The 21,625-nt window shown below is 39.2% G+C and overlaps 1 protein-coding gene across 1 annotated transcript; it reads right to left on the bottom strand.

Moving 5' to 3' along the window:
* Positions 1-7: 7 nt before the first annotated feature.
* Positions 8-6,204, bottom strand: LOC137056497 (uncharacterized). Its single transcript, XM_067430758.1, has 2 exons — positions 5,930-6,204; positions 8-5,814 (listed from the first exon to the last, which is right to left on the bottom strand). Exon 2 carries the CDS (start codon positions 5,147-5,149, stop codon positions 8-10), a length of 5,142 nt encoding a protein of 1,713 aa, XP_067286859.1. The 5' UTR covers positions 5,150-5,814; positions 5,930-6,204.
* Between the last annotated feature and the right edge of the window lie 15,421 nt (positions 6,205-21,625).

Raw genomic sequence — 21,625 nt, 5'->3', positions numbered from 1 at the left:
GAACTCGTTACAGGTGGAGTGTTGCTTGTGTCAATCTACCTCCCACCCTCAGGATATCTTGGCTGTCCAAGAAAGGGTTCAACTTGTACAGTTTGGTTGACTTGTTCTTTTGTACCTTTTTTTGTTTAAGAGCTCTGATTTCATCACTGAACGCTTCTTCTTGAACTTCACGGATTAAAAATTGTTCAGCCTCCATTCTTTCTTCAAGCGTCGTAACTTTATTGGATCTTGTTTTAAGACCTTTCACCTCTTTTGCAAGACGCTTAAGTCTTGCTATGGCTCTTACGACTCTTTTCCAATCTGAAAACTTGTGAAGTCGGTCTGATAAGGACCTTTCCTCATTTGCTTTCGTTGTGTGAACTTGTGCTCTTTTGATTTCTGGATCATCCTTATTGAGTTCTCTCACCTTAAACTCTTCTTCCTTAGGGAGGTCCCTTTGCCACAAGAAACTAGGTCCCTTGAACCAGTTAGACTCTACAAGCTCCTTTGCCATGAGTCCGCGAGAGGCATGGTCAGCTGGGTTATTTTCTGAGGCAACATATTGCCACTGACGTGGTTCTGTGCTTGATTTGATCTGCTGGATCCGATTGGCTACGAATACATGAAATCGCTTTTCATCATTGTTAATGTAACCAAGTATGACCTTGGAATCGGTCCAAAAGTATTCCTGCAGATTTTCAATCTCCATTTCTCTCCTTAACAGATCACTTGTCCTTGTGGCCACGACCGCAGCTGAGAGTTCCAGCCTTGGGACTGTTGTTAGCTTCGTCGGTGCAACCCTTGCCTTCCCCATAACAAGAGCACAATGGACTTCTCCAGACTTCGAAACAACCCTAAGGTAAGAACACATTCCATAGCCGGAAACACTGGCATCGGAGAAATGGTGAAGTTCATACTGTTGAACTTCCTTAGCTGTCAATGGTATGTAGTGCCGTGGTATCTCTACCGAAGACAGATTGTGAAGGTCTTGGAGCCATGCTTCCCAACGCGGCCTGAGGTCATCAGGAAGCGGCTCATCCCATCCAACCTTGTCTTGACACATCCTTTGTAGAATCTGTTTACCTTTCAGAATGATAGGTGCCACAAATCCAAGAGGATCAAAAATTGAGGCCACTGTTGACAGTACTCCTCTTCTGGTAAAAGGATGCTCTTTTACCTTCACTCTGAACAGGAACTTATCAGAGCTAATGCACCATTGGACCCCGAGAGCCCTTTCCATCTTCTGCTCACCCAAGGCCATGTCCAGGTCAGCTGCAGCTTCAGCACGTTCTTGATTTGGAATTGTTGAAAGTACCCTCTTGTTGTTGGTAATGAATTTATGTAAGTGGAGTTTACCAGTGTTGCAGAGGTCTCTTGCCTCTCTAACAAGCTCAATAGCTTCTTCTTCACTGTCCAAACTTGTTAATCCATCGTCAACATAAAAGTTGCGCTGTATAAACCTCACTGTAGCTTCACTAAACTTGCCTTCTCCTTCTGCAGCCAGGTGTTTAAGCCCAAAGTTTGCACATCCGGGTGACGATGCAGCACCGAACAAGTGAACCTTCATGCGGAACATTGACGGTGGAGCTTCCATATTGCCTCTTTCCCACCACAGAAATCTGAGATAGTCTTGGTCCCTTGGTGCAACATGAAATTGATGGAACATCCGCTCTACATCACACATGATGGCTACTTTTCCCTTGCGGAAGCGACATAAGACCCCTATAAGGGTATTTGTAAGGTCTGGCCCGGTGAGTAGATGCTCATTCAGTGATGTATTGTGAAACTTAGCTGAGCAATCAAATACAACACGAATCTTTCCTGGTTTTTGGGGATGGTAAACCCCATGGTGAGGGATATACCACGTGGTGTGATTGATTACCTCTGACTCTGGAACACTTTCAGCATCACCTCTTGCTATGATGTCCTCCATAAAAGCCACATAATCCTTGTGATACTGATTATCTTTCTTAAGACGTTTTTCCAGACATCTGAGTCTATGCTGTGCACATACTTTGTTGTTTGGCAGGTTTGGTCTCTCTTCCTTGAAAGGCAATGGCATTTCGTAATGTCCATTTGGCTTTTGCTTAATTCCTTCTTTCAGCTTCACCAAGAACTTAATATCATCTTGTGATTTTAGACCTTCTTCACTGGACTTCTCAGTAAAATCTGCCTCAAAGACCTTGAGTATATCTGCTGGAGTGATCATTTCCTTGACTTGAGTTCTACAAACAAAACGAACCTCAGACTTGAGCTCAGAAAAGGGCTTGGCAGCTGGCTGAACTTTCTTTATGATGATACGGTGGCTCACACCGATTTCATCCTCATGATCATGATCAACTTCAGTGCTGCTGTAGCCGATAATGCTCCAACCCAACACAGACCTTTGTGCATATGGCTGGTTTTCATTGCCTGAGATGACATCTCTGGGAAGTAGGGCTTGTGGACAGTTATAGCCGATTAACAATCCCACTTCACAGTTGAGCTCAGGAGACATTTCATCAGCCAAATGTTCTAAATGGGGCCAGGACTTTGCGGTTGTGCTTGTGGGTATATGGGATCTGTTTGCTGGTATGTAATCTCTGGTATAGGTTGTTGGGAGTTTGATTTTAGTGTCAGAGCTGATGCCTCTTACCTGCAGTCCTTGCACCTTTTGGCTATTCACCACCTTTGTTTTTGATGTTATTGTGGACACTTTAAGTTTTACTGGCTCTTTCTTGGCACCCAATGTTACAGCTGCATCCTTCAGGATGAAGGTTGTATCGCTCTGACTATCAAGTAAAGCATACACTAAAACTTCCTTGTCTGGTTCCATTGTCATGGAGACATAGACTGGAACAATAGATGAAGTGTGAGTGCTGCTCTTCTCTTGAACAACTCGGTTAGAGGTAACTTGCTGTATTTCAAATGATTCAGACTGTTGGTTTTTGTCTCCTTTGTTTTCATTTGGCCTTTCTGGTTTTATTCTTACTCCTTGCTCTTGGTCTTTCTTCCCACGATCTTGATGTAAGCAAGTAGGGTGGAGTTTTCCACACAAGTCACACACACTCCTGGATGTACAAGCTCTGGAGTTATGGCCAGTCCTAAGGCAGCCAAAACATAATTTCTCCAATTGAACAAACTTAACTCTTTCTTCAACTGGTTTTTCTCTAATCTTGAAACACCTATGGAGAGTATGTCCTTTCTTCTTACAAAACATGCATGTGATGCTTGTCTTCTCACTTGTATTAGTAGTAAAAGTCTTAGCACTAAAACTTTGATTTCGTTGATACTTAGACTGATCTCGTTCTGTTGGCTTTGATCTTTCTTGGTCAGTTGACTTCACTGCAAACAATGATGTGATGGGGTTGCATGCAATTCGAGCTTCCATGTTGAGAAATCTCACGAAGTATCTAAAGTCAGGGAACATTTTGTGTTCATCTTGATAAATTGTAGCTTCTCTATTCCATCGTGAGCTCAACCAATCCGGGAGCTTGAGCGCAATCCTTTGGTTTTCCACACAGTCATTGAGAGTTTGTAGACCTTGAACATACGGCATAGCGGATTCAACACTGGTCAAGAAATCAACAAACTCACGAAGGTTTTCACTGTCTTTGGGACTGATTTTATGCCATGTATGTATCTTGTCACGGTACGACTTGGCAACTATGAATGGATTACCAAATCTGTCTTCAAGTATGTCCCAGGCAGCACGATAAGCTGTTTCTGTTCCTACAAGGAAATGGCCTTCAATAGCTCTTTTGGCTGAACCACCAACGTACTTGCGTAAGAAAAAAAGCTTTTCTTGAGCTAGCAGATTCTTGCGATCAATCAGAGTAAAGAAGGAAAGCTTCCAATCATTGTACTTGAGAGGATCTCCTTTGAAAACTTCAGGTTCTGGGATTGGAACTCGATTAGCTGTGATTGCTTCAGCAAGAGTTCTTACAAGGTCGTTGGAAGCTTCCTGAGAGGTTAAAAGGGTTTGAGTAGTAGGAGCTTGAGTGATTGGGGCTTGTTGCATGAGTGGAAGTGCAGTTGGGGTGATGACTTGAGGAAATGTGGCTGGTTGAGGAATAGAACATGAGGTGTACATGGAGGGATATAGGAGAGGGTTGGTGGTTGCGACCCCATGTGGGTGATGGACTTGACTGGGCTTGGCGTGTTGCGCAGGAGGAGCTTGAGAGACTGGTGCTTGATAGGAGGGAAAAAATGGATCTATGAAAGGGTTACATGCAAGTGGTGGATCGACAGATTCTGAATAAACCTGCAATCTTGCTTGAGCTGCAACATGTCCTTTAAGTTCTTCTAGACGTTCTACTTCTCTCTTTTTCTCTTCTAGCTTCAATTTTCTATCTGCACTTTCTACTATGAACTGAGCTCTTTTTTTAGCACTCTCTGCTTCAATTTCCTTTTCTTTAGCTTCTCTTTCAGCCTTCAAGATTTGATCTTCCACCTCAAGTCTTTGAATTTCTTCCTTCTGATGATGTTGTACATTTGTTATCTTTATCACCTCTTGCGTAGCCACAAGTTCAGCTGCTGCTTGCTTTGCATTAAGGGACAGGATGGAAGAGTGTCTGGATACTTTGGAAGAAGCCTTTGACTTAGCGGTTTGAGCTGAGGAAACACTAGACACTGTGCTGTCAAAGACTGATTTAGCATCAGGCCAAGTTATGCATTCTGAATCATCACCACTGCGGAAATGTTGAACATTTGTATTTGCAATCCTAGTGAATGCCTGGCATGTGTCATTCATTCTCCGAATGTCAGGTTCAGGACTTGAAATGGCTCTTATTTTGAGGTAAGTATTGTCCATATCAACTTGGATGGTATTGATTGCATTTACAATTTCATCAATAAGATCATCAGCATCATTGTTCTTGATGGACCTTTTCAAGCCATTGATATGATACTTCCATCGTCTGTACATCTTTACAAAACTCACATTTAGATCCTTCAATTTTTCATCTAACAGAGCCTTTCCTTTTTCAGTGAGCCTTTGTATGCGTCCAGATTTCCTAATTTCAGGTGGCATTTGTGTGTCATCCGCACCAACCTGAGATTGTATGTCCCGCGCTGTGTCTTCAACTTGCTCATCAGCATCAGCTTGCTGTTCTGCGTCACTATCTTCTTGAAGATCTCCATGAGTGACCACTTCAGTTGGAAGAAAGGTGCTTTCCTTTGAGTGTGACATATTAAATGCAGAGTTTTAGATGTGTTGATATTTGAATAAAATGTATTCTGTTCTCTAATGTGTGCAAATATGAAATAAATGTAAAATAAATCTCTTTGAATACCTTAGCTTAACCTTTGAATATTGCACAAAACACTACAGTATCATAATAATCCACTTAAATAAATGAGCAATGAAAGACAATTAACAAAGCGAGAAAAATAAATAAATAACTCGTAACAATCTAAATATGAAAACTCACTTGTAAGAACAATACTTTGTTACTAACTTAAACCGTCTTAGATTCAACTGGGAGAATGGTTAATTTACTTATCTACTTAGTCTCTTTAAATCTTACTTGATAATCAACTGCAGGAAAAATAATGTCCACTGCTGCTTTAAGAGAAAAAACACAAATGAAACGTCCGTGTGCTATAATGGCAGTACTTGCACTACTTTCAATACACTCTCTTCGATGTGATTGCTTGTGTAGCCTTGTCCACTTGCCCCTTTGGATTCACACGAACAATTCACAAGGTGTCCTTTCCTTTACCGCACGTGGCCTGCAGCTAACCCATCTTCATCCGCTCGGAGTCTTCACCGATACAGAAGTGTTCTACTGTGCCGCCCATTGATTGAATGCGAGACTCCGGTTCCGTTTACAGCTGTTTATTAACACCGTAGAACTAAAAGTTCAGGTAGACAAAAATAAAAGACAGCATCAAATACTGCAAACGTTACATAAATAGCATGGCTTAGCACTGTTGTTAATGCTAATAAAGAATACAGAATAATACTGACCACTTTAGCCTGCTTCTCAACCAACGGCAGAGACATTTCCCAGAAGCAATCTTCACAGTCAACAATATGATTTTTTCAGCTTACACACAGTTGAGGCAAACACTATGAAGCATGGACTAATAGTCAAGAAACAAAAAATAGCAGATAACATCACCGCTACATGTGAGCTTTTTCCTCTGAGTTTCGTTTTCTGAACGTACCGCGGCTAACAGACGCTACTTCCGGTTTTCGTCATGTCAAAATAAAAGCATGTACACTTTTCAAAATAAACTCGAAAACGGCTGCATTTACAATAATGGAAGTTGCTGCAATTGGGAAAGCGAAATGCAATAATATGCTATCATGTTATCTTGTGTTCAGATGCAATCATGTAAGAGCTTCTGGGAGGTTCTTATGCTAAATAATTCAAAAATGTTGACCAAACCAACATTTGAAATGCTGTCCAATGAATCTGGTCTGCTAGTTAGTCCAGTTATCCAATCATATCCTCTGTTGAGGAAAAAACACATGAGATATTTTGATGGGTATCAAGGGATTTATTCTGTAAATGTGTTTCCATCGTAGTTTATGTGCATGTCTTCTTGTTGGATAAAAAATGCATCCGCCTGAATCAGGCTTTCACCGAGCCCCGCCCCCCTTAGTTACTGTTGCTACATGCGACAAACAAATGGTCAAACACGACCAGCGCAACAGATTGCCATGACGGGAAGAGGTATACCAGTGCATGTCAGTGACCTTTTTAGGAGCAATACCTCCACGATATCCTCCAGATCGAGGAGGGATATTCAAAATATAAAAATACGCAATGAAGGAAACACAACAGACCAGTTGATCGCAGACTGCTTTCCAATAGATCGCGGGAGTAACTAGAGCTGTTATTTAAACAGTTAGCTTGCCTCGTACAATCAGTTTACAGCATCAACAGCAAGCCAAAGAGGGCATGGTTTCAACTGAACTACGCATTTGCATTTTAAACACTTACAATATCCCTTTGGGGGAGGGGCCAGCGAAAGGCTAATTGAGCTCATAAGTATTCACACTTACAGTAGATATAGTATAAAATATGTGTATTTGGTGTGCTGTCCATGGAGAGGGCTCCGAGTTTGGAATTTGGCTCAAACCTGGCCCTAATCTTTGGCTGGGATAGTGTGTTCTTGAGTTAGCAATGGTTAGCTTCAAATAAAGACAAACAGCTATCTAGCCTGGATGCCAGCCGAACTTAGCCCTGCCCAAAACATTTTTAGGTCGGGCAATTCGGTCTGGCATTGCTCCATAGAGGAGTAATTATCTCTGAACAGAAACTGTTCGGACCAATGAAATCATCAGGGCGGGCTTTAGACGATGACGGACAGATGATCAACAGTAGCGTAATCATGCACGTCATCAAAGGGGCTTGGATTATATTTACTCGAATCCTAAACGGAGAGCTTGTTTGTATATGCATTCACCTTCATAATTTCTCTCAAAGATGATGATCATGTTGGGTAAGTACTCTGTGTATCAATAAATTCTTTTATTTTTTTACAACACCGGCAAAGATCGTTTATTCCAGCGCGTGCAGACAGGGTTGCCAAGTTTTTACAACAAAATCCGCCAACTACTAGCCCTAAACAATAGCTTCTCGGGGGGTTCTCCGGGGGAAAAATGGTGTTTGGGGGGTAAAATGTGTGTTATTTTGGCAAGGTTGCTAAAATTCGCATTTATGGGTCTATATATCGCATAATAGTCGCTTCAACCCTCGGACATAGAAAACAACCGCAGAAAAAAACGCGGAGTTGGCAACACAGTGTTAGTTGAGCTCTGGCTGTTGACATTTGACAATGCGTCGCTTCGTTGTTCTGATTGGTTTGCTCCATTGGGCTGCGATTATGAGGCGTGTTTCAACCGAACCAGGAAAGACATCAATTGGATAGACCTACAAAGGTCAATCCAATTGATGTCTTTCCTGGTTCGGTTGAAACACGCCTCATAATCGCAGCCCAATGGAAGGGTTTCAGACTCATTTTCTGACTAGATTTGAGTATGACAACGTCAGGCTAACAGCTATCATTGTTTTGCATCAAAATGGCCTGACATGTAAGGAAGTTGCTGCAAAGAATATTGCACCTAAAAGAGAACAGCAAAGGGTCCATCAAGCATAGATATGCTAGCAAGTGTCATGGGACCTTCTTCTCATGAGTGTCACCACCATTGCAGAGCTCGATTGATATTGATGTGAGGGTTTTGGACAATGGCCTGGTGTCATGAAGGGCAGCAAAGAAGCCATTTCAAGGAAAGCATCAAGCACATACTTAAATTCTGCAGGATTATATTATTCATATTCGTTATATGATCTTATATTATTATGAGACATTTAGGCTACTTTTTATGAAAAATAAATGTAAAATAATTCCTGTATTTTATTCACACTTTTCTGTCATTTTTCCACATTAGACCTATTTTCATTACACACATTTCTCTGATACTTTTGCAGGTGTGGGCAGAGTAGATTTTGATTTTAAGCTTAATTTTTCTGCCTTGTGAATGCTCGGTCCAAAGTAATCTTGAAGCAGCACTAACAGCCCAGACATTAAGCATCAGTCACAATCAACAGATGCCACATTCGATCAGGCAGAAGTGAGCAGTTGAGTGACAGGCTGGCAAATGAAACAAATCTGGACTAATTTTCCCAGCTTCCCTACCAACCATGAGCACAAACATTCATCGTCATATCAAAATATTGTTAGCGTTCTGTAAATGGAGATTTTGTATTTCCCAGGTGTAATACTGAGAGTCACAAACTAAAAGACAGCACTATATGTTTAATTAAATGCATCTCAAGACCCACAAAAAAGTTAACACCCACAAATGTGTCCAATTCTTTGGGTTCCATTGTACATCTTCATAAATTACAAATCCTGAGAGGAAAATCATTTATTTGTAATATAATTATTTCCAGACTCTTGTTATTGTTAAGTTAATGAGGAGACAAATGCATTTGGCCTCTTTTTGCGTTGATAAATGAGCCATCCTGTCTGACGTTTGTCCTCCCAGCTTCATCTTCTTCTGTCATTTGCCTTTTCCGTTTTGTCGAACTTAGAGAACCTATTGATTTCTTCAACTAAAAATATAGAGTTCTGTGCTTTGTGTTGTCACACACAGCAGGAGTCATATCACTTACTAATTGCATCCTGATCACATGTATTTCCTTTTTCCTTTCGTTGTCTGTCTGTTTTTCTTATTTTCTCTGATTTTATGTTGCTTTCAACCCAAAGAAGTTTCCCAGCTAACAGGAAACTTTGGCTAATGTTCTGACAAGGTTCTCTCAAAGGTATGAATAAAGATTCTTCCAGTAATGCTAAGAGAACATTAGTTCTATGTTATCTGGCGTTTGCCTAATACGGAGTGTGTATTCACACTAAGTGCAAATAGCGTGCCTTTTTGCCTAAGAATACCTGGCTGGACCAAACAAGATTATAAAATGCATGCATTTCAACATCTTCAGTGGTGTAGTCATTAAAGGATAAGGCTTAAGGTTCTATTTATTTTGACGAGCTCACTCCTCTTCCTTATTCTATCATATATCACACTGAAAAGAAAATTACTTTCAATAAAAATTAAGAAAATGTTCTAAAAGTGGAAAAAACCTATATGCGTCAAAACCTAAAGCCTTATGGTTTACTGACTGACCACTGAAGTTGAAATGTCTTTTTTTATCTTGTTTGGCCGAACCAGTCACTGTTAGGTGGTGCTAGGGCAAATAGCACTTGCCAACAAGGTATTGTATTTACACCTGGTATAAATACACTCTGTGCAAATATCAAATAGCTTAGTGCAAATAGCCGCTGCCTTACTAAAATTCTCAAAACATTAACGCAAGTAGATTACTACTTAAGAATGTTTTAGGACATTCAAAATGAACATTCTTATAGCGTTGAAAAATGACCGAATGGGATGCTCATGCTTATTTTGAAAAAAAAAAAAAAAAAAAAAATTTTTATATATATATATATATATATATATATATATATATATATATATATATATATATATATATATATATATATATATATATATATATATATTACATATATTACACATTTAAAACAAAATGGACATTTAGAATTTTCAGAGAAGAAGGTTTTTATAACTATAATATTTTTGTTTGCTGGGCTGAATGAGTGAATGAATTCATCTGCCATTTGAATTCATCATTGCTTGGCAATGCATTATGGGATTCCCCTTTCCGTCAAATATACAATAATAAAAAAAATGGTCTTAAAAATTGCTTGGAACAGCATTCCCATGGTATGCGTTTTTTCACATGCATATGATACGCACTTTAGTGCATATTATAATATTATACGTAGGAACCCCCCACCCCACCACCATAAGAGTGTGTCATATGCACGCCATAAAGTGGCTGTCATATGCACGCGAAAAACTGCGTAGCATTTGCACGCCAAAACTCACTTTGCCGTATCCATTCTATGAGATTTCACACTCGTACTATTGATACGCATTACCATGAGATCGTGTTGGCTCTCTATATACCAGAGCCAAATGTGTGTGTTAATCAATGGAGGTTTAATAAGGTGTAAAGGCCCACTGAAGTACCTTGAAAAGGGCAGCAGTATTCAATGCGCTGAAATAATTTCTACTAAAACAGGAAGACAGGACAGGACATATCGAACAGCTCCTCTCCTCTTTTAAATAGCCAATAGTATTTCAGTAAAGCCCCAGTTTCCTCCTAATCTCTATTCGTTTCTCCTCCTAATCTCTTCCATATCACTTTAAAATGTAGCATCCTTTGCAGAATCCAAATAGAGCCGATACGTTTTCGGGTATGCATGTGATCCACTCTGTGCTATCGTATCTATGGACCAGAGCAGACTGTTCACCCCAATGTAAAGCATATTTACACTGTCTGAATCCCTATATAGTCCACTACTGAATGTGCCATTCACCATGTAGAAAATATTAAATGTTTTAACAAATGACCGATTTTAGCCACAGTTTTAGTGTCTATTTAGATTCTAGACAGCATTTGAATGGACAGAAAATCTGATGAGAAGCTATATATTGGTATCCATATTGATGGAAGTGAGAAACTGTAAGGTTAGAATCATTATATTTTTTAAATGCAAATTCTGTCATTGTTTTGGAGCACACATGCTTATAGCTTATAGATAACAGTAAGGCTATCATGTTCAGACTAAAAGCCCAAAAACTGCAAATGTTTTTTTGAATTATTGAAATATTAAGAAGATTAAGCATCTAGTGGTAAGGTTGTGAATTATAACTGCCCACCACTGACCCATCCCTTTTCGAAGCACAAAAAGCTACAGTGGCCGTCACAGGACAAAGATGTTGTCATCTGAGACAGCAGAGAGTAGCTAGCGCTCTGTAGAGCAGTTTGTCCATTTAGGGCTACTGTAGAAACATGGCGGTGCAAAATAGTTATGTCACCGTAAGGGGACCCGCGGTAGGCCTATATGAAGATAGAAATGGCTCATTCTAAGGTAATAAATACATAATGGTTCATTATGTAAGGTCTTTATACACCACTGAAAACATAGTTATGTATATTTTATTACACGGCTCTGTGAAATACTTGATTCTGATTGGTCAATCGCACATTCCAGCGGTATGTTATTTCCAGATAACAACCGCTCATACGGGTACTACGAGTTATCTTGACTGGTGCTACTTCTATGCTTAACGCTGGCGCAATCTTGTGGCTTAAACAGCCGTGGGTTACAATGGAAGACTTCAAGGCAGGTTTCCTTTATAACGTTTTTAATATAGATATTTTTCTTACACAAACGCATCAATTCGAATCAGAAGGCTCTAATAACCCATCTGGGTCGCGTGGAGCACGTTATTTGATGGACAGCTGCATTTTTTATGGACTTCAAACACAACTACTGCTTGGATTAACGTTAGCCTGGACTTTTTAAATATAACTCCGATTGTATTTGTCTGAAAGAAGAATGTCATATACACCTACGATAACTTGAGGGTGAGTAAATCATAGGTTTTGTTTCATTTTTGGGTGAACTAACCCTTTCAGCATTCATTTTCAACATTTAGCAAGGGCATATGGCAAATCTTCAGCAATAGATAAAGGCTTAAAGCAGGTTGGAACTGTTTTTCTTCGCGGAAGCTTTGCATAAGAGCTAATAACATTTTTAATCTCAAGACAATATTTTGTGTCTAATTTATTTGAGACTAGTAGCCGTGTAATAAGTGGGATAATGTACACCCAGCCGGTTGTTATCACAGAATAAACCCCTTCAGAGTGATGAAAGTCCCCTCCGCTTCGCGTCGGGTTCCTGATCACTCTGTCAAGGTTTATTATTCTGCGATAACAACTGGCTGGGTGTACATTATCCCTTACATATTGCATTTCTGTCAAGAGATCCTCATAAATATTACACACTGCACATTTAAAATGCCAGGGGGAATACTTCAAGTAAATATTTTAGGTTGAAGGGATTCAGCTGACAAAAAAACAAAAAAAAGTTTGGGAATTCCAGATAACTAGTCTTGAAATTATGTATTCTTTATTAATGTATTACAATGTATTACACAGTTTTAGTTTTGCACCAGTTCTAGGTTTTGTACTTAAGCAATTTCACACTGATAAAAATGTGAGAATTTCTTAAGTATTAAATATTCTTAAGATTTCTTAAGTAATTTTATCATTTTTCTTCAGACCTAACAGCTTCAGTTATACTTCAAAAAGAGGCAATTACAACATCTGAGGCTCTGATTTCCAGTAATGCAATCAAAAAATGCAAATATAGCCTAAAATTTGGCTCATCTGTTTCATTGGGCTCAAGGCCAGAATATCTGTGAATTAATGAAGTTGAACCAACATGATCAGCCCATAAGCAGTCAGGATATTTTAAGGCACTGGGTTGGGCCGTTTACCCAGAATCAATCTTGAAAATGTTTTAAGTGTTTGAAGTATGTTCTTAATGTTTGAAGTATGTTTTAGGTATTTTGTTCACATGCAGTTCAATTGATTATTGTTTTCTGGGGTAAAAATTTAAAACAATATAAATTATAGTACCAGCGTAAGATCTACCAGGAAGACAAAAAGCCACATCATTCATAATAATCATAACAATAGGTCTGGCCAATCACTGCTTTACACCAGGAGTATATAAGCACTGAATTCTCTGCTTCACGTTCGCAGTTGAGGATGCTGGCATTGACCTCAATTCTCCCCACCACTACTAGATTGACCCAGGGTTGGCTCCGCCCCTGCTTTCATCTTCAGGCAGGATCAGCGAAATCTAAATCCCCAAGATTTGGACTAAGGATGGGGTTTACGCTAAAAGAACATTTCTATACAACAAACAATGTAGCTTACAACCGTCTGTTTATACTTTGTGGAATAAATACCAATTTTTTTTGGTAGAACCTAATCACATCCTTAGGGCCCTATAAAATCCGTTTTATTTTTTCCCAAATTCCGTTTTATTTTTTCCCAAATTCCGTTTTTTCCGTTTTAATTTTTGTAAATTCCGTTTTTTTCCGTTTTAATTTTTGCAGATTCCTTTTTTTCTGTTAAAATATTTGGCAATTCAGTTTGTTTTACCCTTTACTGTTATTTTGGTGAAAAAAGAGTGTGCTTTTAATGTTAATATATGAACATAAAACAAAAAATAGGAATGACCTTAAATTTTTGAGGTAACAAACATCACATTTACTTTTTAGGACAAATATGATGCAACATAACACTGCACTTCAAGTACTTCAAATATTAATGGTTATTAGCTTTAAACTTTCTGGTAAAATACATTATAGTAGTTTATATAAGTTAAAATGAAAGTGCTCCATTAGCTTTTTCTTTCAAGTAAAAAAAAAAAAGAACTAAAAAAAAAATAATCAGAATCATCTTTTACATACAGTACTATTAAGTAAAACATTTAAAGCTGAAAATTAACATGAAAAAATAACACATTTCACCATGAAATCATGTAGTGAAATGTTCTGTGTGTTTAACAATCGCCATTATGATATCCAGAGCTGTGAAAAATAAAAATACACGAAAACACAACACTGCCAGAAGTCCCCCAACTTCAAACGCCCCTTTAAATTATTAAAACTAGATGCTTATCTTAACTTTAAAGTTACTTTTATCATGTAAACTACCCATATACAGCATGTTAAATGCATATGTTTGGAACAGAGGGGAAAACGGTCGCATTTGCAGCAGATATGCATTGCTGCCTAATGTGTCCATTATAAATCAAAGCACGAGATGACAGGGGTCGAGAAGAACACCGGAATATCTGACATAATGGACAATATTTGTCTGTCTGTGCAATACACGAGCCGCGACCAATGCTGCCTGATCACAACGAGCACGCGGCTCCCGCTCTCCATACGCAAAGCTTCTGGGCCGCCTGCGCATGCAGTGTGAAACCGCCGTTAGCGTCGAGTTTCTTAACTTTTTTCGCTGCCAAAAGCAGAGCCGTGGAGACCAACTTTGCCATACTTTCATTGTTTGGAAGGGCGAGCTGAAATGACGAGAGGGGTTGTGTCACGAAGATTTGCTTCCCCCGGTCTGCACTTTCCTCAGACATACGTTCTTAACCCACACGACACAGAATTTCATTCCAAAATGTAAAATTCCGGGGAAATCTGCGTTAACACCAGATTCCGCGTTTATATGCAGATTCCGCGTTAATATGCCAATTCCGCGATTCCGTGATTCCTATGAGAAACAAATGTATCTGGTCTGATTGAACTCTTTGGCCTGAATGGCAATCAGGAAATCAGGAACAACTCATCACCTGGCCAATACCATCCCTACGGTGAAGCATGGTGGTGGCAGCATCATGCTGTGGGGATGTTTTTCATGGCAGGAACTGGGAGACTAGTCAGGATTAAGGGAAAGATGAATGCAACAATGTACAAAGACATCGTTGATAAAAACCTGCTCCAGAGCACCCTGGACCTCATACTAGAGTGAAGAATCATTGTCCAACAGGACAACGACCGTAAGCACACAGCCAAGATAAAAAAAGGAGAGGCTACGGGACAAGTCTGTGAATGTCCTTGAGTGACCCAGTAAGAGCCCAGGCTTAAACCCGATTGATCTGAAAATGACTGTGCACAGACACTCCCCATCCAACCTGATGGAGCATGAGAGGAATCCTGCAAAGAAGAAGAGGAGATACTGCCCAGAAATTGGTGCCAAGCTTGTAGCATGATACTCAAAAAGACTTGAGACTTTCATTTAATTTTTTTTACATTTGCAAAGATTTCAAACAAACTTCTTTCACATTGTCATTATGGGGTATTGTTTGTAGAATTGAGGGGGGAAATGATTAATTTAATCCATTTTGGAATAAGGCTGTAACATAAAATATGGAAAAGTGACACGCTTTGAATACTTTCTGGATGCACTGTATATTTACACAACACCTTTAATGGGAGCATTAGCAAAACGTTAACATTTTTGTTAGCTGCATGAGGAAGCAGTATATGGTTCACCTCAGACTCTTTTCACTGGTCCTCCCTTCCTGCAGCATGTTACAGATTTAACTGTGTTTACCAGCTGGATGGATTTCCCTGTGTAGCTGCTCATGAATGGTGCAGGCAGATGGTCAGGCCCACTAGTGTCTGGATACTTCCCTCGTTCCTGCCTGAAGACTCAGTGAATGATAGCAACACAAAACCACAGGAAGTCTTGGCTGCTGTTTCCTCTGTGCTTCCTGTATGTCAGTGTCAGCATCAGACGTGTGGACAAACTATCAAAAGTGTCAAGCGTGTATGTGTCAGTTATGGTTTGTTGGAGATAGATGTTTGAAATTATAAGTGATGGACAGCAAAATTAAGAAACCGAATATGAAAACATCAAATATTAATAGGCTGGAAAAAGATGAATAAAAGGAATAATATTCAGAAAAATTACAATTCTTCCATCACCCATCGTCCATGTCATTTGAACGTTGTATGATATTCTTCCATGAAACACAAAATAAGATGTTAGGCAGAATGCATGCGCTTTTGTTAAGGGGGGGGGGAGACACACTCCGTTTCAGTCAATCTCACGTCAATCTTGAGTACCCATAGAGTAGTATTGCATCCTTCATATCTCCGAAAAGTCTTTAGTTTTATTATATTTACAAAAGAAATATAGGCTGTACCGAGTCTTTCCGGAAAAAAACGAGTGCCTGGAGGCGTATCATGTGGGCGGAGCTAAAGAATGACAAGTGCGCAGCTACTGCACGAGAGATTGCTGAAAGCTGTCATTCTCAAGCATAGAAAAGAAAACGTTACTCTAATAAACCATGGCTATCAATCAGATTCAACTAATACAGATATGATCCAGAATCAGATCTGGAGGCTGAAATAAATTGAACAGGATAAATAGCAACAGCAGGACGTCCGTCTCTGTGGTATGTACTGTATTTAGTGGCCTGTCAACATTTGTGTGTCTTTACTCGCAGTTTATGATGACATGATTTGGTTTATGGACTATTGTATGCGACTAAACCTTAGCAGTAGCAAGCAAAATGGTTTTGCACGTCAGATAGTGTATAAAAAAACAATGGAGTAAGCGTTAGTGCATTTGAATTAAGAAGCACACTTTGTGAGAACATCCCCTAGCCTAGCTTTATGTTTGGGTGGTTTTACAATAAACAAACTGACAAATTAGTCAGCTAAACAAATGTATTTAAACACACACTATACATCGCATGCTCCATTTATAAATTATCTAACGTTATACGATCGTGTCGTTGAGGTTTACTTACAGCCTTTACTTATGACTGCACTTGAACATGTCCACTATGATGTCGGACAACACTACAAATGGCCGTCCCTTCAAATAATGCCCTATTTCAGGGTATAGGGGGTCGATTTCAGATTCAGCCCCTGTCGTGGAGACTGAGCAGCCCAACATCTCGATTGAGACAACGCAGTCTGTCAGTGTGTGTGCCCGGCCGCCGATCTGTTTGTGTAGGTGAGTTTGTTTGCACATGTATGTTTGAGTGTGTTTTAAGTACAATTACAAAGCAATTCATTGGTTTTGTTTAACTCTGAAACAATTTTCGAGTTGCGTTGTGGTAAAAATAGCTACGGGTAACGCCAGCTGATTGAGGAGTTCAACCAATCTACGTCATCAACCTAGAACGCAAACAAAATGGTGCCGCCCATGGTCCAAATATAAAATCGATTTTTTAAATAACGTAGATCTTTCATGGGTTTTCTACTACATAATTCAGTAAGAGACATCATTTATGTTATATTAAGCCATACAAGTCTCAACACCAGGGGATCCCTTTAACAGTGTAAAAAGCTCAGTATGCATGAAACAGCATTTCACCCCCCCCCCCCCTTAATGTGAATTGAGATTTATATATAATGCATTTCTATAGTAAAACAAGGTAACAAAAGTAATAAAAAAAAGGACTTTCGGCCTGTTCCTGTAAGGACTTAGGCGTGTTGAAATATAGTGCAAATGTCATACAGACTAGTTTTATGGTATGTATAAAATCATTTTAAAAGCTTGACAGCTGCTGGTCATTATTGGGAGAAATGTTTCACAGAAAAATTAATTAATTCAGGTTTGAAACATGAGGGTGAGTAAATGGCAGTACCTTTCTTTTGAGGGGCAATATTACTTTGTTATTTTGTATTGTTGCAAGATTCGAGTCAAAGCAAATTTATTTGCGCTTTTCACAAAAACATTAACATTGTTTCAAATAAGCTTTACAGAATGTCATAATTGAACATTTTACCTCTATTATTGCTTTTGTTTTATTGTTTTCCTTTTTTTGCCCTCATAATTTATCACACACAGGAAATACATAATGTAAGTAGACAAGTGGTCAAGTGCAAAGACTGCAGGGCATGCTTCTCAATACTCAAATAAATGTTTCCTCATTCATTCGTCCTCCAGCCTGTGACTGGGAAACTGATCAATGTGGGGGTGGAGCTGAGATATGAAGAAAGGAAGCAAGAAAAGGAACTGAGGAGGATGGACAAATAAGAAATGAGAAGAAACCCTCAAGTGTGGGTATTCTTTAGGATTTTTAAATAAAAGACATTAACTGAAAACATTAAACGCAAACAAAAATCTAGACAGATGTGACAGAAAAAGAGTCAAGTGAGTTTAACACAATCCAAATTGAGCAGTCATTTAAGTTAAAGTGTTAAGAAATAATGAGTATGGCTTTAATATCAATTACTACGTCTTGAATTAAGCATAATTACTAAACTGTGATTTGTATTCCTTACTGTGGTTGAAAACTATAGTATATCACATTACACAATTCAATACAGCTTCACCTTAGATAGTTAAAAAAAAAAAAATGTTATTCTTTTGCTAAAGAAATCTTTGCAAATAAGCTTAAATCTGGGACAGAAATTCACCACGCTACCGGTTCCAAAAATCTAAGAGTGCTCCTCGAAAGCACTTTAAGAACTCCTGCATTCAATCTCAGAGCTCCGGTAGAGCTACACAAGAAAACATCGGCCCAGCATTTTCAGGCAATCAAGCAGAAGAGCTTGCTTTTTCATTCACTTTCCACAGTATTGCAGAGAGAAAGAGAGGGAGAGAGAAAAAAGTAATATCCACTCTTGACCTCTGCTTAGTAGACCTCTGCCACCACCAACATATTTACCACCTGAGAGAGAGAACAGGACGGCAGGCGAGAGAAATGGAGAAAGCAAAGCAGTAAATGTCAAGAACAAGATGAGAGAGTAAGACAATAAAAACGTCAGGTAAATAAGAAAGAAAGACATACAGCAATAGACAACAAGGAACAATGTTTGTGTGTGTGAAAGAGAGAAATGATAAAAGACAGATTGGATTGGTTTCCATTTAATCTGGCTTTTCTCACTACAATGATACTTTGCCACATACAGTAATCCACAAATTTTTATTCTCCTCAATTTATACCATTAAATGATTAACTAATTCAGAAGGGGGTCGCACACAGGACGCAAAGCTCAGCAGCGCTCGGCGCCGTGCCTCAGGTATCTCACACCGGATGTGCACATTATACACGCGCGAGCTAAATTTTGAATCGACTTCTGAAAGAAGAGCGGCACAATGGGTGTATCTTGTAGCACAGGGTGAAATCAGCATGTACATTAACGATTTGAGGGAAATATAATATACATTTAATATAAAACCTTGAAATGGCGCTTTATGGCGCTGCAGGATTTTCAACAACTTTCTGAGTCGCCGCGGAGAGGCACCGAATGCCGCCACCGGTGTGTGTACATTCATTGAAAACAATGTGTTCGAATTTTAAAGACCTGGCGCAGCGAAGAAATTTTGCGTGCTCAAAGTCAAGTGTGACTTAAAGGAACTTTATGTAAGAAATGTATTTCAATTAATCATAAAATGGCCCTGATATGTCACTAGACATTAAGAAATCATGTTAATTTCAAATACTTGTATCACTGACAAAAGTAGTCCGGCCAGGATATTGTCATTTAAAAGTTGTTGTTGCAGCCCTCAACTGATGTTGATGTTGACATGTTGTGTTTGGCCTGAAGCTCCACCCTCCACCTATCGACCAATCACAAAGTCAGTAGTGCATTTCACACGGGACGTGCATTTCGGGACGTGCATTTCACACCTAGGCCTTAATAAGTGTCCCCAGAGCATAGTATGTTGAAAAGAGTATTTCAAAAGTCCCCGGATCCACTATTCTATTCACCTATTGTACTATGCCCTAAAATTATTTACTCCTTTTGTGAAGAAAACATACATACTTTGGGGCATATTATCACGTCCCACTATTGCGTCTTTAAATAGTAATGTACAATACTGCCATATTTTTTTATTAAATAAATGCAGCCTTGGTGAGCATCAGAGAACACACCACATACAGTATGTGCACCACAGATGTGCTTTATTTTTTCTCTTTCAACAGTTTCAAACATGGCACATCCAATCAGAATTCAGAGTTTGAACTACTGGGACAGCATTCTCTCAGATTTAGAATTCTAGCGCTCTTGTCCTGTAGAGAGCAAATGATTAGGCCCAAGATTATATCAGGACATCTTCAAATTTGCATATTTTACTCAAATATTTCCCAGGCCCTTAGAGACATGGGTAAAACTTCTATCTAGGCCACCATCCTGAATTATTAAGCAAGTCTTTTCCTTAAAATCTCTGGAATGCTATATTTATTCTAATTCTGCCAGGTCATTACGGCTAGGAAAATATGATTTGGCAAAGTAACAGCGTTATCAGGAAATTGTGTGGGTATATTTTTTTTAATGTTTCTTTCTTTTAAAAAAACTGCCCAGAATTGATCGCTTGCCGGTTTGAAATTATGACAAGTTTCAAGGACTGGTTTCAGGGTGAGCATGTGTTAAGATTAAAGTGCTAGTAGAACAATAATCTCTCCATGGTTGTGACTGAGGCCTCACGGGGGGATTTCACTCCTGCTCCTCAATCTCATAAAAAATTCATCTCTGCTGTAGCACCACCTGCTCGAACCGGCTAGTGGCTAAAGCGGAAATTACCTGCCTGGATCCCAGCCACCGTATTTAGAGCATTCCGACATAGGGAATTGTTAACGCTCAGCTTGCATCCCCCCCAAAAAAGGCACTAGCCCTTTGAGTTGGCATCTGAAGCAACAGTCGGCTCATCCTCGTCCAGGATGTGCATCTGATTAAAATATAACACCTACCGGCTTACAGGGTTTGCGGGAAGCCGTGGCTAATTGAGGTAGATTCAAAGCCCCAGCGATGGAAAAAAAATATGAGCTGGCCACCCCTTCCTTCCATTTTAAGCTCTTTTTATCTATCCATCCATCCATCTTACCTTGAGTATAACCCTCTCTAGACTGTAATAACACTTGTTCTTATCATGCTCGGATTAAACCGACCCCACTCTCCTACATTTAAACAATAGGGTACTGATCCAAAAGGTTGATTTTCTCATGCCTCTGAATCTGATTTCTAGCCGTATCCAGATGAGGTGAATCTCTTGACAATGTAATATATCTTGAGGCACCTAAGACAAATTTGACACATTTGGTGTGAAGTGCGTCCTGCAATAACATAGGGTGGAATTTCAGAAATGCAGTTCTGGGACCGTAGTTTTTTGTGATGGTGCCAGCTAACCAATGCTATTCCAACACATGAGACCTGATTCAAATGGTGATTTGCTGAAATAAGATACACACTATCTAATATATGCAATAACTTTTTTGAAGAACAAAAGAATGATCACTTTTGAATGAAGTAAACAATTTAATGTGAATTAAATCCTCTGAATTTGCCTCACCGGCAAGTCATCCTCAATAAACTCTGGCGCGATGACTCCGATCCTTCAAATATTCATATTCTTGTGTAATCGACGCATCATCCTCAATAAACCCGTCTTTTGCATGATACCCAGAATTGAACATTCCGATCTACTATGATTTCTGACCTGTAAGGTTGCCAGAAGAATAATCATACACTCTTTGTTAATAGGCCAGAGGACAACTGGCACCCCGACTGAGTCTGGTTTTGGTTCCTTGCCACTGTCGCCTTTAGCTTGGCTTGCTCAGTTGTGGACACTAAAATTTAGATTCAAGTTATTCAACGAGATTTCAAAATAAAATGTATTTAATAGGTCTTTGTATTCATACAGTTACAATTGTTTAAATACAAAGACCTAATAAATAAATTGTATTTAAAGGGGGGGGGGGGTGAAACACTCAGTTTCAGTCAATCTTGAGA

This window comes from Pseudorasbora parva, chromosome 1 (assembly GCF_024679245.1).
Source record: "Pseudorasbora parva isolate DD20220531a chromosome 1, ASM2467924v1, whole genome shotgun sequence".
NCBI classification, from domain to species: Eukaryota; Metazoa; Chordata; class Actinopteri; order Cypriniformes; family Gobionidae; genus Pseudorasbora; species Pseudorasbora parva.
This window is presented reverse-complemented; position numbering and strand designations above follow the sequence as displayed.